This window comes from Schistocerca piceifrons, chromosome 5 (assembly GCF_021461385.2).
Source record: "Schistocerca piceifrons isolate TAMUIC-IGC-003096 chromosome 5, iqSchPice1.1, whole genome shotgun sequence".
NCBI classification, from domain to species: Eukaryota; Metazoa; Arthropoda; class Insecta; order Orthoptera; family Acrididae; genus Schistocerca; species Schistocerca piceifrons.
In genome coordinates, this window is record NC_060142.1 from 92504181 (window position 1) to 92518092 (window position 13912).

The window sequence follows — 13912 nt, forward strand, 5'->3', positions numbered from 1 at the left end:
TAGTGGGGTTTGATTAGTTTTTTCAGTATTTGTCTCTTAATTTTTTTGTTTACTTTGTCTACCATTGTTTCTCTGTGTTCATTTTCTAATGCTATTTATTTTATAATGGCTAACTCTTTCTGGTAATTAGAGTTGCTTTGGGGGATCCTGTTCAGCCTGTTTAACATGTATCTAATTGCTGCTTGTTTATGGTTCTGTGGGTGGTTTCAAGTTGCATTTAAGAAAATGTCACTTCTTGTGGGTTTTCTGTATATGTCAAATCTGTGTTTATTATTGTCATTTCCTATGGTTATATCTAAAAAGTGTGTATTCTTGTTCTTCTTCTAGTGTGAACTTTATGTTTTTGTGTACAGTATTTATGTCTTTGTGTAGTATTGTACTCTATATAGAATAATTGATGAAATTACATGAAGAAGAAAAGAGCCTTTTCCACGCTTCAACACCTCCAACCCCCACCCCACTCCCCAGACTCTCAGTTTCATTTCATTTCTCGTTCCTCACCTTCTCCTGTAACTCGCACTCCATCACAGTGCTATATACTCATGTCCACTCATTATAGTTTCCCTCTCCCCTAAAACAACAAATAAATTTTAAAAATTAAAAAAGAAAAAAAATCTCTACATCGCTATTGCTTCTCTACTCTTAAACAGTTCATGAATACACAGAATCATAATTAAATAGAATTACACACATACAACAATCTAATTTTTTTTTAAAATGTTGAAGAACAGAGACTAAGTAGCGGAAAGATTATGATAGCAACACTACAACACACAAACAACAACACATACTTGAAGTACAAAAAGAAACAGAATACACTGGTGTGTATAAAAGTGTGGTGCGAGAAATGCATAGTGCTGCAGAACATCTAAAAGTTGGACGAAAATTATCAGTGTCAAAAACTGAAAAACATCCATGTGCTAGCAGACCGCATTTCCCGATGTAAGCGAGCATTTCCCGATGTAAGCGAGCATTTCCCGATGTAAGCGAGCATTTCCCGATGTAAGCGAGAAATCAACCGAAAAATCACCGTAAGTGCAAATCTACCTTTTCTTAACGAACTGTTTTTCGATTTAAAAAACAAATTAAAATGTAAATAACTTTATTACAGGCCACTCATGGTGCTTTACCTCAATAAACCGAAACGCGTCTGATGAAAAAATCACGCATTTCTGTAGTTGCAACGACAGACCAGAAAAGCATCAAGAATGATTCAGGAATTCTTTATTCCCGTGCAGCACCTTCGTTAGATCTGCCAGTGAAGCAACAGTTGAGACTGACTTATGTACGCTGTATTTCCGAATTACGTGAGGTGTATACTAATATTACAGACTAGGTCGATCATCCGTTTGTCCCCGACAAGTAACGGGTTCAGGCTTTATCTTGTGTGCAGGGGTATGCCTTGTGGAGTCTGTGAGCGGAGGCAGAACTGACAGGAAGGGACCCCGCAACAATGACGGCAGCAACAGCTACGGCTTGTTCCAGGTGAGGTGACAACTGTGTCCATGTGGAAATTCTATTCGCCCACTTGTCTTTTACTTCTAGTTGTCAGTACGGTATCTGTTTCATTGTTGACTTCTTTTGTTCCACAGATCAGCAGCAGGCACTGGTGTGGCGTCGGCAGGGTGGGTGGTGAATGCCGTGTTAAATGTGAAGGTAAGAAACAACATGTGTTTGACATAGCGCGCACAACAGCAATATAATTGGCGTCCATTTCATAAATCACTGCATGGTGGTAGGCTTCACAAATATCGCCATCTGTTTGTCTTCCACTGCCAGCTTAAGGACTAAAGCCTTCAGCGGCAAGTATCCATTTTGGTCCGGCATTTTTTCTAATATCACCAACCCACACTACATTACGTCGTTCTTTCGGTCTCTATTCTGAGGAGGCGTTGTCCATACATCGCGATATTTCGGCTAGATAACATATTACCACCCCCAGGCGGCATTAGTGTAACGTTCCGTCAAAGACGAAGTCACCAGGGCCGTATATACAGGGTGGTCCATTGATCGTGACCAGGCCAAATATCTCACGAAATAAGCGTCAAATGAAAAAACTACAAAAAACGAAACTTATCTAGCTTGAAGGGGGAAATCAGATGGCGCTATGGTTGGCCCGCTAGATGGCGCTGCCATAGGTTTAACGGATATCAACTGCGTTTTTTTATCCCTCAGGAAATCATACAACAACTCCATCAATCAGTGCTACGCCGAATAAGTGTTTATATATGGGCTATGGATGGACCAACTAGTTATTGACTATCTCTCAAAAAATGGTTAAAATGGCTCTGAGCACTATGGGACTTAGCTTCTGAGGTCATCAGTCCCCTAGAACTTAGAACTTCTTAAACCTAACTAACCTAAGGACATCACACACATCCATGCCCGAGCCAGGATTCGAACCTGCGACCGTAGCGGTCGCGCGGTTCCAGACTGAGGCGCCTACAACCGCTCGGCCACACCGGCGGGCCGACTAACTCCCATTTGTGAAACTCTTTATCTTGAATAAATCATCCATTTTTTTCTTAAACTGTAAACTTTTGTTTGTCTGTACGCAGGGTGTATACGCCGACAGGGAAAAAAATTCCCATGTTTTTCCCGGTTAAAAAATGCACTTTCTCCCGGGTGAAAATACGCTTTTTCCGTGTTAAGTGACAGTATACTTTCCCTCGGGATCGTAAAACTTACCAATCCTTTGAATGGTTAAGGTTTTATACACCACCGTAGAAACTCCCGCCACTTTAGGAAACGAACAACAGAAAAAAATGCGTTTCAGAAAGGTCTTTGATACGCAGCAACATGTATGCCGCATATAGTCCAATTCCACCAAACAGAACGTTAGTTTCCGTGGCATCGAAATCGAGGTCGCGATGCGCTTTTGTAAGTCAGTCATAGCTCATGTCACGTTATCTCTCCACCCGATGATAGCAGATAGTCATCGCGTTTACATGGAGCTCCCAAAACCAGATCTCCCAGTACCACTCCTGGATTGTTACGTAAACATTTCAAAACCGATTCTGGAAATCCGCTTCTGGTTGCCGATTTTCCAATTCCGCAGTCGATTTCCGCTCCCATGTAAACGCAACCGGTTTTGAAATGTGCTTGGGCTGTCAGGTTCCGTCTTATTTTTAAAAATTTTCGGGTAATATGGACGGAGTGGCTTTTTGTACAGTGAACGATAAGTAGAAATGTTATGACTATTTACAACTCGTCTAACTGAAGAGAAATAGCGATTGTGCTGACTAAATCAGAAACTGAACAGTTGTTCTCCAGGCGCCGTAGTTAACTGGGCTAGCAAATCCACCTCACACCTTAACGTGTAACTACAGCAGCGAAAAACGATTTCCGAACTTCGGTTTACGTCTTTCGGAAGATGTGTCGCATGTAAACGTAGTGATTCAGAGCATAGGGCACGTGATGTAGTCAGCCAGCCTAAAGCAACATCACTGTTAAGCAGCGCGAACACACAAATAGGAAATGTTTATGGTTTAAATTAATGTACATAGTGTAGCTACAAGGAAAGCTAAGCTTTCACATACAACATTTGTCTTTTTTGCGTGTGTTACACTTCGATATATCACACAAATGTGCCAGTAAAATTTAAAGTAATGACGTAAATGTCTGGTCTGCAAGGTTCCAAATACACTCCTGGAAATGGAAAAAAGAACACATTGACACCGGTGTGTCAGACCCACCATACTTGCTCCGGACACTGCGAGAGGGCTGTACAAGCAATGATCACACGCACGGCACAGCGGACACACCAGGAACCGCGGTGTTGGCCGTCGAATGGCGCTAGCTGCGCAGCATTTGTGCACCGCCGCCGTCAGTGTCAGCCAGTTTGCCGTGGCATACGGAGCTCCATCGCAGTCTTTAACACTGGTAGCATGCCGCGACAGCGTGGACGTGAACCGTATGTGCAGTTGACGGACTTTGAGCGACGGCGTATAGTGGGCATGCGGGAGGCCGGGTGGACGTACCGCCGAATTGCTCAACACGTGGGGCGTGAGGTCTCCACAGTACATCGATGTTGTCGCCAGTGGTCGGCGGAAGGTGCACGTGCCCGTCGACCTGGGACCGGACCACAGCGACGCACGGATGCACGCCAAGACCCTAGGATCCTACGCAGTGCCGTAGGGGACCGCACCGCCACTTCCCAGCAAATTAGGGACACTGTTGCTCCTGGGGTATCGGCGAGGACCATTCGCAACCGTCTCCATGAAGCTGGGCTACGGTCCCGCACACCGTTAGGTTGTCTTCCGCTCACGCCCCAACATCGTGCAGTCCGCCTCCAGCGGTGTCGCGACAGGCGTGAATGGAGGGACGAATGGAGACGTGTCGTCTTCAGCGATGAGAGTCGCTTCTGCCTTGGTGCCAATGATGGTCGTATGCGTGTTTGGCGCCGTGCAGGTGAGCGCCACAATCAGGACTGCATACGACCGAGGCACACAGGGCCAACACCCGGCATCATGGTGTGGGGAGCGATCTCCTACACTGGCCGTACACCACTGGTGATCGTCGAGGGGACACTGAATAGTGCACGGTACATCCAAACCGTCATCGAACCCATCGTTCTACCATTCCTAGACCGGCAAGGGAACTTGCTGTTCCAACAGGACAATGCACGTCCGCATGTATCCCGTGCCACCCAACGTGCTCTAGAAGGTTTAAGTCAACTACCCTGGCCAGCAAGATCTCCGGATCTGTCCCCCATCGAGCATTTTTGGGACTGGATGAAGCGTCGTCTCACGCGGTCTGCACGTCCAGCACGTACGCTAGTCCAACTGAGGCGCCAGGTGGAAATGGCATGGCAAGCCGTTCCACAGGACTACATCCAGCATCTCTACGATCGTCTCCATGGGAGAATAGCAGCCTGCATTGCTGCGAAAGGTGGATATACACTGTACTAGTGCCGACATTGTGCATGCTCTGTTGCCTGTGTCTATGTGCCTGTGGTTCTGTCAGTGTGATCATGTGATGTATCTGACCCCAGGAATGTGTCAATAAAGTTTCCCCTTCCTGGGACAATGAATTCACGGTGTTCTTATTTCAATTTCCAGGAGTGTAATTGTAAGTGGCTGGCCCTCATAGTGTTAAGCTTTATGGTTCAAATGGCTCTGAGCACTATGGGACTCAACATCTGAGGTCATCAGTCCCCTGGAACGTAGAAGTACTTAAATATAACTAACCTAAGGACATCACACACATCCATGCCCCAGGCAGGATTCGAACCTGCGACCGTGACGGTCGCGCGGTTCCAGAATGAAGCACCTAGAACCGCTCAGCCACTCAGGCTGGCGTTAAGTTTTAAATGAAAATCAAACGCTCTATAAGTTAAGAAATTCAAAGCACGTTCCCACACGTTACATAACTCTTATTGCGTATAATAAAATGTACTTTGAAAGTAACGCTTTTAAAACAACCAATTACAATATTTTCCCGTTACCTGTTGGAATTCGTTTCAGCAGTTGCCAGGGAGCGCCAGAAAACGGTGTTACTGTGCCTGCGCAGCTATGATGACGTAGGTAGCCCGCATGTTCGTACGTATATGGCATTAAGAGATCTTACAATTACGTCATAAACGAAACAGGACATCAGAGGATACTACAAGAGCATCGGAATTTCGTAAACCATATTAAAATGCATAATTCAATTTAAAGATCACATTCGTATATTCACAAAGAAGTAGGCCCCAAGATCACACTACACTTTTCAGTGTGGTTTTCGGAATGCAAATTTTCTTGGGGTACCAGTTCTGTATTATCTCATGTTTAGTTATTTATTATGGCATAGCGCCATACGTCCCCAAAATAACAGTTGACACTAGCCAAAGTGTTTCAAATAAATTGACTGCCCCTGCGGAAAAGATTAATTAAAGCCAAGCTTTTTAAGCAAATCGACAAAAATAACTTCATTGTTCTGCAAGGCAATTAATACCCGACTGCCAAAAACCTGGAAATAAAATAAAATCAGAAAACAAACTAATAACACATTTTAGCCATCAATAATTACGTGAATATTTTAATTCCCTTTATAGCTCCCTGCCACAGAAATCAATTTTCTTCTTGAAAGCTCTAAACCGAGAGGAAATAGCAAAATCACTAAACGTAAACACGGTTCACGTGGAGATACTCCTCATCCCACTAAAATTCAGACTGCTCTGCGCATGCGCGAATCTGGCAGCTTTGGTGCGCCAGAAAAATGCTTCCGGATAGCATCTGGCTGCTTGTTGCTACTGCTAATACAGCTCGTGTCTATAAAGTTACCTTGGAGACAGGTAACAGCCGCACCTCAAGTAACCAGACGCGGGAGACGGGACTGCTGATGCGCAGGTTAACCGTACATGCGCAGAAGATCGCTGAGAACTGCTCAAACGAACCTAACGTTAACAATTGTCACGTCACGCCTATCGGAAGCAGTTTGTTGTTATGAAGTACTGCAAATTGCATCGTCCTAAAGCCTTTGACACATTTTGCTGTTGGCAGGCGCTTGTGTGAGCGCTGTGTTTTGTTGCTGTAAATGGCGCATTTCCTTTACAACCTAAGTTTTATTTATTTTTTTCCTCGTTTATTTTTTTATTTTTTTTTATTTTTTGCTGCAGTATTATATTGCAGTAACAGGCTAAAGTAAAATTCTTTGTTAGAGTATCAGCTCTTACCAGTAAAAACTACAAAAATTTAACTGAAAACTAAAACAATGAAAAATTCCCGGAATTCTTAATAATTCCCGGGATTTCCCCGGTTTTCGCCCGCATGAAAAAATTCCCAATTTTTTTCCCGGATTTCCCGGAGCGTATACACGCTGGTACACGCACATCTCATCTACAGATTTGCGTCCCACTTGGATAGGACCTTCGTGGTGCATCGCTTTTGTTGTCTAAGAGTGTATATGTGTTAGAGGTATACAACTGCAAATATGCCCGAGACAGAATTCGAACCTGCGACCGTAGCGGTCGCCCGGTGCCACTCGGTTGTCCGTGGTGTGAGGTAATGCCTGAAATTTGGTATTCTCGGTACTCTCTTGACACTGTGGATATTCCTTAACGATTTGTGAAGTAGAATGTCTCAGGCGTCTAGCTCCAACTACCATTCTACGTTCAGAATGTCTTAATTTCTGTCGTGCTGCTATAGTCGCGTCGGAAATCTTTTCAGATGAATCACCTGAGTGCAAGTCACAGCTCCGCCAATGCATTGCCCAACTGTTACGTAGTTATGTTGATGAAATCGTTAAGACATTAAAGAAACTCATTGCATTTGCTTACCTCGCTATCTGTATTTTCAAACACTATTACAAAAAAAATCAAGAAAATGGAAATGTACACAGAAATACCAACGACTCTTGAAGACTTGAAATCCTAATATAAGGGCCTGTGCTGCAGTAATTCATCGTTAAATACTGTCTGCCTGGAACTGGCTTATAGCTTGCATCTTTGATCAAGGCCAACAATTTGAGCATTTAATAGGAAAGCAATATTAATAAACATATGAACCATACCTGAGATACTTGTCTTCAATCCGATCATTGGTTTGATGGAGGTCTGCACGATAATCTATCCTTTGCAACCCTCTTCATATCTGCATAACTACTGCAATCTACATCCATTTCAATCTGCTTACGGTAGTAGGCCCATGGCCTCTCTCTACAATTTTCCTCCACATTATTCCTGCCGTTGCGAAACTGACGATTCCTTGATGCCCCAGGATGTGTTCTGTCAACCGATCTCTTCTGTAAGTCAAGATGTTATCATCAGTTTCTTTGTTCCTCAATTCGACTCAGTACCTCTTCGCTAGTCATTCTATATATGCGTCTGATCTTCAACTATCTTTTTGTAACACCACATTTCAAAAGTTTCTACTCTCTTCTTGTCTGAACTGTTTATAAATTTGCAATCGATGTTAACAAATATCTTTTACTCAGATACGGTTTTCTAGCTATCGCGAGTCAACATTTTACAGCCTCTCTACTTTTTGATGTTCAAATAGCAAAACATACCTAATACTTTTAGCGTCTCATTCCCAAATCTAATTTCCTTAGTATGAACTGATTTAATTCGACTTCTGTCTTTTAAAGCTATTTTACTGTTGTTTATGGCCATGTTACACACAGTTTTCTAGGCGCTTCAGTTCGGATCCGCGCTGCTGCTTCGGTCGCAGGTTCGAATCCTGCCTCGGGCATGGATGTGTGTGATGTCCTTAGGCTAGTTAGGTTTAGGTAGTTCTAAGTCTAGGGGACTGATGACCTCAGATGTTAAGTCCCATAGTGCTTAAGAGCCATTTGAACCACACAGTTTTCAATATTCCATACATTCCATTCAACTCCTCTTCCAAGTCCATTGCCGTCTATTACAGAAATACAAAGTCATCGGCAAACTTCAAAATTTTTATTCCTTCTTCGTGCTCTTCGAGACCTTCTCTCGGTTTTCGTTGCGCCGTGAGAAAGTACGCATTGTATAACACCAGGGAGATGCTATACGACTGTGAAATTGTGAATAGGCTGCAACCTCGGCATTACTCCCTTCTCAATTACCGCTTCCCTTTCATATCCTTCTACTCTTACGACTGCAGTCTGACTTCTCTATAACTTTTAGAGAAATTTCCGCTCTCAATGTTTCATCACCACTAACTTCATAATTTCAAAGAGTGTATTCGAGTTACCACTTTCTAAAGCTTTCTCTATACCTACAAATGCTATCCGTGTAGGTTTCCTTTCCTTCAGTCCATCTTTTACAATAAGTGCCTCGCGTGTTCCAACATTTCTTCAGACTTCTGCTAGTATTTCCCTTCTTCAGTAAGTAATTTCGGTCAGTGTTTCGCGATCATGATGGTTCTGTTATGTTCTTACCTGCCAGCAACTTCCTTCCATGGATTAGGATTTCTTACATTCTTCTTAAAGTCTGAGGACATTTCCTCTGACTCATATACACTGAAGAGCCAAAGAAACTGGTAGGGCCCCGGCGGGCAAGCAGAAGTACCGCAACACGACGTGGCATGGACCCAACTAGTGTCTGAAGTAGTGATGGAGGGAACTGACACCATGAATCCTGCAGGGCTGTCCACAAATCCGTAAGAGTAGGAAGGGGTGGAGATCTCTTCTGAACAGCACGTTGCATGACATCAGAGATTTGCTCAATGATGTTCACGTGTGTTGAGTTTGGTGGCCAGTGGAAGTGTTTAAAGTCTAAAGAGTGTTCCTTGAGCCACTATGCAACAATTATGGACGTGTGAGGTGACGCATTGTCCTGCTAGAATTGTCAAAGTCCGTCGGAACGTACAATAGATACGAATGGATGCACGTCGTCAGACAGGATGCTTACGTACGTCACCTGTGGAGTCGTAGTATCTAAAAGTATCAGGTTTCACTCCAATTGCACACGCCCACACCATTACAGAGCCTCCACCAGCTTGAACAGTCCCCTGCTGACATGCAGGGTCCATGGATTCAGGAGGTTGTCTCCATACCCCTACAAGTCCATCCGCTCGATACAATTTGAAACGTGACTCGTCCGACCAGGCAACATGTTTCTTTCCAGTCATCAACAGTCCAACGTCGGTGTTGACGGGCACAGGCGAGGCGTAAAGCTTTGTGTCGTGCAGTCATCAAGGGTACACGAGTAGGCCTTCGGCTCCGAAAGCCCAAATCGATGATGTTTCGTTGAATGGTTCGTAAGTTGACACTTGTTGATGGTCCAGCACTGAAATCTGCAGCAATTAGGGGAAGGGTGGCACTTCTACCACGCAGAACGTTTCTTTTCTGTCGTCGTTGGTCTCGTTCCTGAAGGATCTTTTCCGGCCGCAGCGATGTCGGAGCTTTGATGTTTTACCGGATTCCTCATATTCACGGTACATCGTGAAATGGTCGTACGGGAAAATCCCCACTTCATCCCTCCCTCGGAGATGCTGTGTCCCATCGCTCGTGCACCAACTATAACACCGCGTTGAAATTCACTTAAATCTTGATAGCCTGCCATTGCAGCAGCAGTAACCGATCTAACAACTGCGCCAGACGCTTGTTGTTTTATAAAGGCGCTGCCGACCGCAGCGCCGTCTTCTGCCTAATTCCATGTCTCTGTATTTGATTACACATACCTATACCAGTTTCTCTGGCGCTTCAAGTATTTCGAACACCTGAATTCTGAGGAATGTCGTTGACTGCAAGTATTTTATTTCAGCTCAGGTATTACTTGTCTACGTCAGAAAATTAAGACACGATGTCATCTGTACCTTTTATAAAACTGCAGCTCGACATAAACTCCGAGACACAAAAAATGATGCACCACTAAGGAATTATCCGAATGGAACGGAAAAGGGTAGAGGTGATTGCATGTACAGACGAACAAATTACAATTTCAGAAAATGCATGACTTATTCAAGAGAAAAAGCTTTACAAACTGGGCAAGTCAATAACGTGTTGGTCCACCTCTGGTCGTTATGCAAGCTGTTATTCGGCTTGACATTGATTGATAAGAGTTCTCGGACGTCCTCCTGAGGGATATCATGCCAAATTCTGTCCAATTGGCAAGTTAAATCGTCAAAATCCCGAGCTCGTTGGAGTGCTCGAAACGTTCTCAATTGGGGAGTGACGCGACGACCTTAGTAGGCAAGCATGAAGACAAGCAGTAGAAACTCTCATCGTGGGCGGGCGGCCATTATCTTGCTGAAAAGTAAACCTATGATGGCTTGCCATGAATGGCAACAAAACGGGACGTACAATATCGTCCACACACCAGTGCGTTGTAATGGTGCCGCAGATGACATTAAAGGGGTTCTACCATGACATGAAATGGCACCCCAGACTCCTGGTTGTCGGTTCTTAACGCGGGAGACCCTCACAATGCTAGACCAGTACTGTCCGGGAGACAACAGGTATGTCTTCGTTGGTCATGGGGACTAAGTTCGAGGCTGGACTAATCACTGAAAACAATTCTCCCCCAATCAATGAGATTCCAGGGCGAATATGTGTCTGAAGACGTCCTGGACAGCGGTAGGGTACCAAATTGACTGTCGCCCGCCATACGGCACGGCAACCATGAGTAAATGGTCTGGGGAGCCATTTCGTTTCACGGCAGGAGCCCTTTGGTCGTCGTCCGCGCCACCCTTACAACACAGTGGTACGTCGGAAATATTCTATGCCGTATTTTGTTACCTTTCACGGCAGGTGATCTTGGGCTCACATTTCAGCGACATACCGCCCTCCTGTATACGGTGAGAGTTTCTACTGCCTGTCGCCGTGCTTACCGAACCCTGCCTTGGCCACAAAGGGCGCCGGATCTCTCCGCACTTCAGAACGCAATTCCTCAGGAGGACATCTAACAACTCTATCAAACAATTCCAACCGAATACCTTCCTGCATAAGGGCCAGAGGTGGACCAAGGCGTAACTTACTTCTTAATTTGTGAAGCTTGTTTTCATGAATAAATGATGCAATTTTTCTGAAATTGTAATCATTTGTTTGTCTGTACATGTACGACGGTCACTCCAAAAGAAATGCACACAATTTTTTTTTTTAAATCCATCTTTTATTCTACATGTTTGAAAGTTTTACAGTGTGTGGATACATCCTTTAGGAACAATATTTTCATTTCTCCATATAATTTCCATACCTTTCAACTGCCTTACGCCATCTTGGAACCAGCGCCTGTATACCCGCACAGTAAATTTCTAGACCAACCTGTTGGAGCCACTGTTTGGCAGCGTGCACAAGGGAGTCATCATCTTCAAACCTTGTTGCACGAAGACAGTCTTTGAGTTTCCCACAGAAATGATAGTCACATGGAGGCAGGTCAGGACTGTGAGGCAGGTGTTTCAGTGTTGTCCATCCGAGTTTTGTGATCGCTTACATGGTTTTTTGACTTAGTCGAGTTTGAAGTTTCTTCAATGTCGTCACATATGCATCAGAATTTATGGTGGTTCCACTTGGCATGATGTAAACAAGCAAGAGTTCTTCGGAATCGAAAAACACCGTAGCCATAACATTTCCAACAGAAGGTGTGGTTTTGAATTTCTTTTTCTTGGATGAATTTGCATGAAGTCACTCCATTGATTGCCTCTTCGTCTCTGGTGAAAAATGATGGAGCCATGTTTCATCACCTGCCACAATTCTTCCCAGAAATTCATCTCCACCATTCTCGTACTGTTCCAAAACTTCGCGGCATACCGTTTTTCTTGTTTCTTTCTGAGCCAATGTCAACATCTTGGGAATCCATCTGGCACAAACCTTTTTAACGCCAACACTTTCAGTATTCTGCAAACACTTCCTTCCCCTATCCCAACGTAGCGTGACAATTCGTTCACTGTGATGCGTCTGTCAGCAGTCACCAATTCGTTAACTCTCTGCACATTGTCTGGAGTGTGTGCAGTACGAGGCCTGCCGCTGCGAGGACAGTCCTCAATATTGCCGTGCCCGCTTTCATCACGTAAACTGCTTGCCCACCGACGAACTGTACTGCGATCGACAGCAACATCTCCATACAACTTTTCAATCTCTTGTGGATGTTTCCCACTGTCTCGTTTTCACAGCACAGAAATTCTATGACAGCCTGTTGCTTCTGACGAACGTCAAGTGTAGCAGCCATCTTGAAGACATGTTGTGATGGCGGCACTCACGGCATCAGGTTGAACTAAGTTTGAAAAATAGCGGGAAGGATGTATCTACACACTGTAAAACTTTCACACACGTGGAATGAAAACTGTATTTTTACAAAAATAGTGTGCATTTCTTTTGGAGTGACCCTCGTACATCATATCTACAGATTTCCATCCCATTCGAACTATTTCTTGTTGGTGCGTCTTTTTTTGTCTTATCAGTACGTTTTTTCGTTATATACTAGATACATATTAGTGGTAGCCTATATTAGCTGCTTCATGCTGATGAACTGAAGTTGGTGGTTGGTTTGTGCAGACTTGCTGAACAACAACCTGTCGGACGACGTGCGGTGTGCCAAGAAGATCTTCCAGCAGCACGGCTTTCGTGGCTGGAGCGGCTGGAGGAGAAACTGCGACGGAAAGCCGCTGCCCAACATCTCGCGCTGCTGATTCCGCACTCCACTGCGTGCCGAAAGCGCCATGTTTTCATCAGAATCTATCTGAAACCCTGCACTGCTGTGCCAAAGATTCTGTGCTTCAGTGTTTTGTCCATACAGAATGTTAGCTGCAAAATATATCTTATGTTCTACCTGAACAAAGTTATCTACCAAATCCATTCTTCTGTTGTCTGCACTGCGTGTTAACTGCCAAATATATACTATCACAGTGTGAATATTTTCATTTGTTTATAAATTATTTATCCGTTCCTTATTTATGACAACCGCCAATCTTTTAGTATGATAGATTTGCTAAGATACAAAGTGAGCTAATGTTTAATGTTGCAGACTACTGTCGCTATTGACCACGGGATCGATTTCACGTAACCAGGTACAGTAAATTTAGAACTTAACATACGAAATGTTGAAGGGCGATACAATATTTTACTCTATACACTGTGTACAGTACGGTTAACTTTTATCGACGATTTAATATTGTGTGCCGGAGCGGGACTCGAATCTAGGAAAACCTGTTTCTCGCCAACAGTGCGCTACCATCTTTTCCAATTTTTCGTTTTCGGTTCTTTCCGTTTTGAAGAGAAACTTGAGTGTTGGCTTATAAATTCCGTATTGTCACATAACTTTAATTTGTAGCAAAAGTACTAATCGTACAGTGTTGTCTGTTCAGTAGGACACATTATAAGACACCAACTAGTGTAATTTATCAGGTAATGGATGGAAGCGTATATATCTGTTAGGGCTGTTGATAAAATATCGATATATCGATGTCGAGATGGTAATAGCGAATGTCGATATTACACTCCTGGAAATGGAAAAAAGAACACATTGACACCGGTGTGTCAGACCCACCATACTTGCTCCGGACACTGCGAG

General features: G+C 44.0%; 1 protein-coding gene across 1 annotated transcript in view; it reads left to right on the forward strand.

Annotated features, from left to right (window-relative positions):
- The window catches only part of LOC124798760 (lysozyme-like), a 29067-nt gene extending 16036 nt beyond the window's left edge, over nucleotides 1–13031 (forward strand). The window contains exons 2-4 of the mRNA XM_047262289.1: nucleotides 1394–1485; nucleotides 1593–1656; nucleotides 12898–13031. Of these exons, the coding sequence (XP_047118245.1) occupies nucleotides 1394–1485; nucleotides 1593–1656; nucleotides 12898–13031 (290 nt within the window). The remainder of the gene's footprint in view (nucleotides 1–1393; nucleotides 1486–1592; nucleotides 1657–12897) is intronic.
- Nucleotides 13032–13912: the final 881 nt, after the last annotated feature.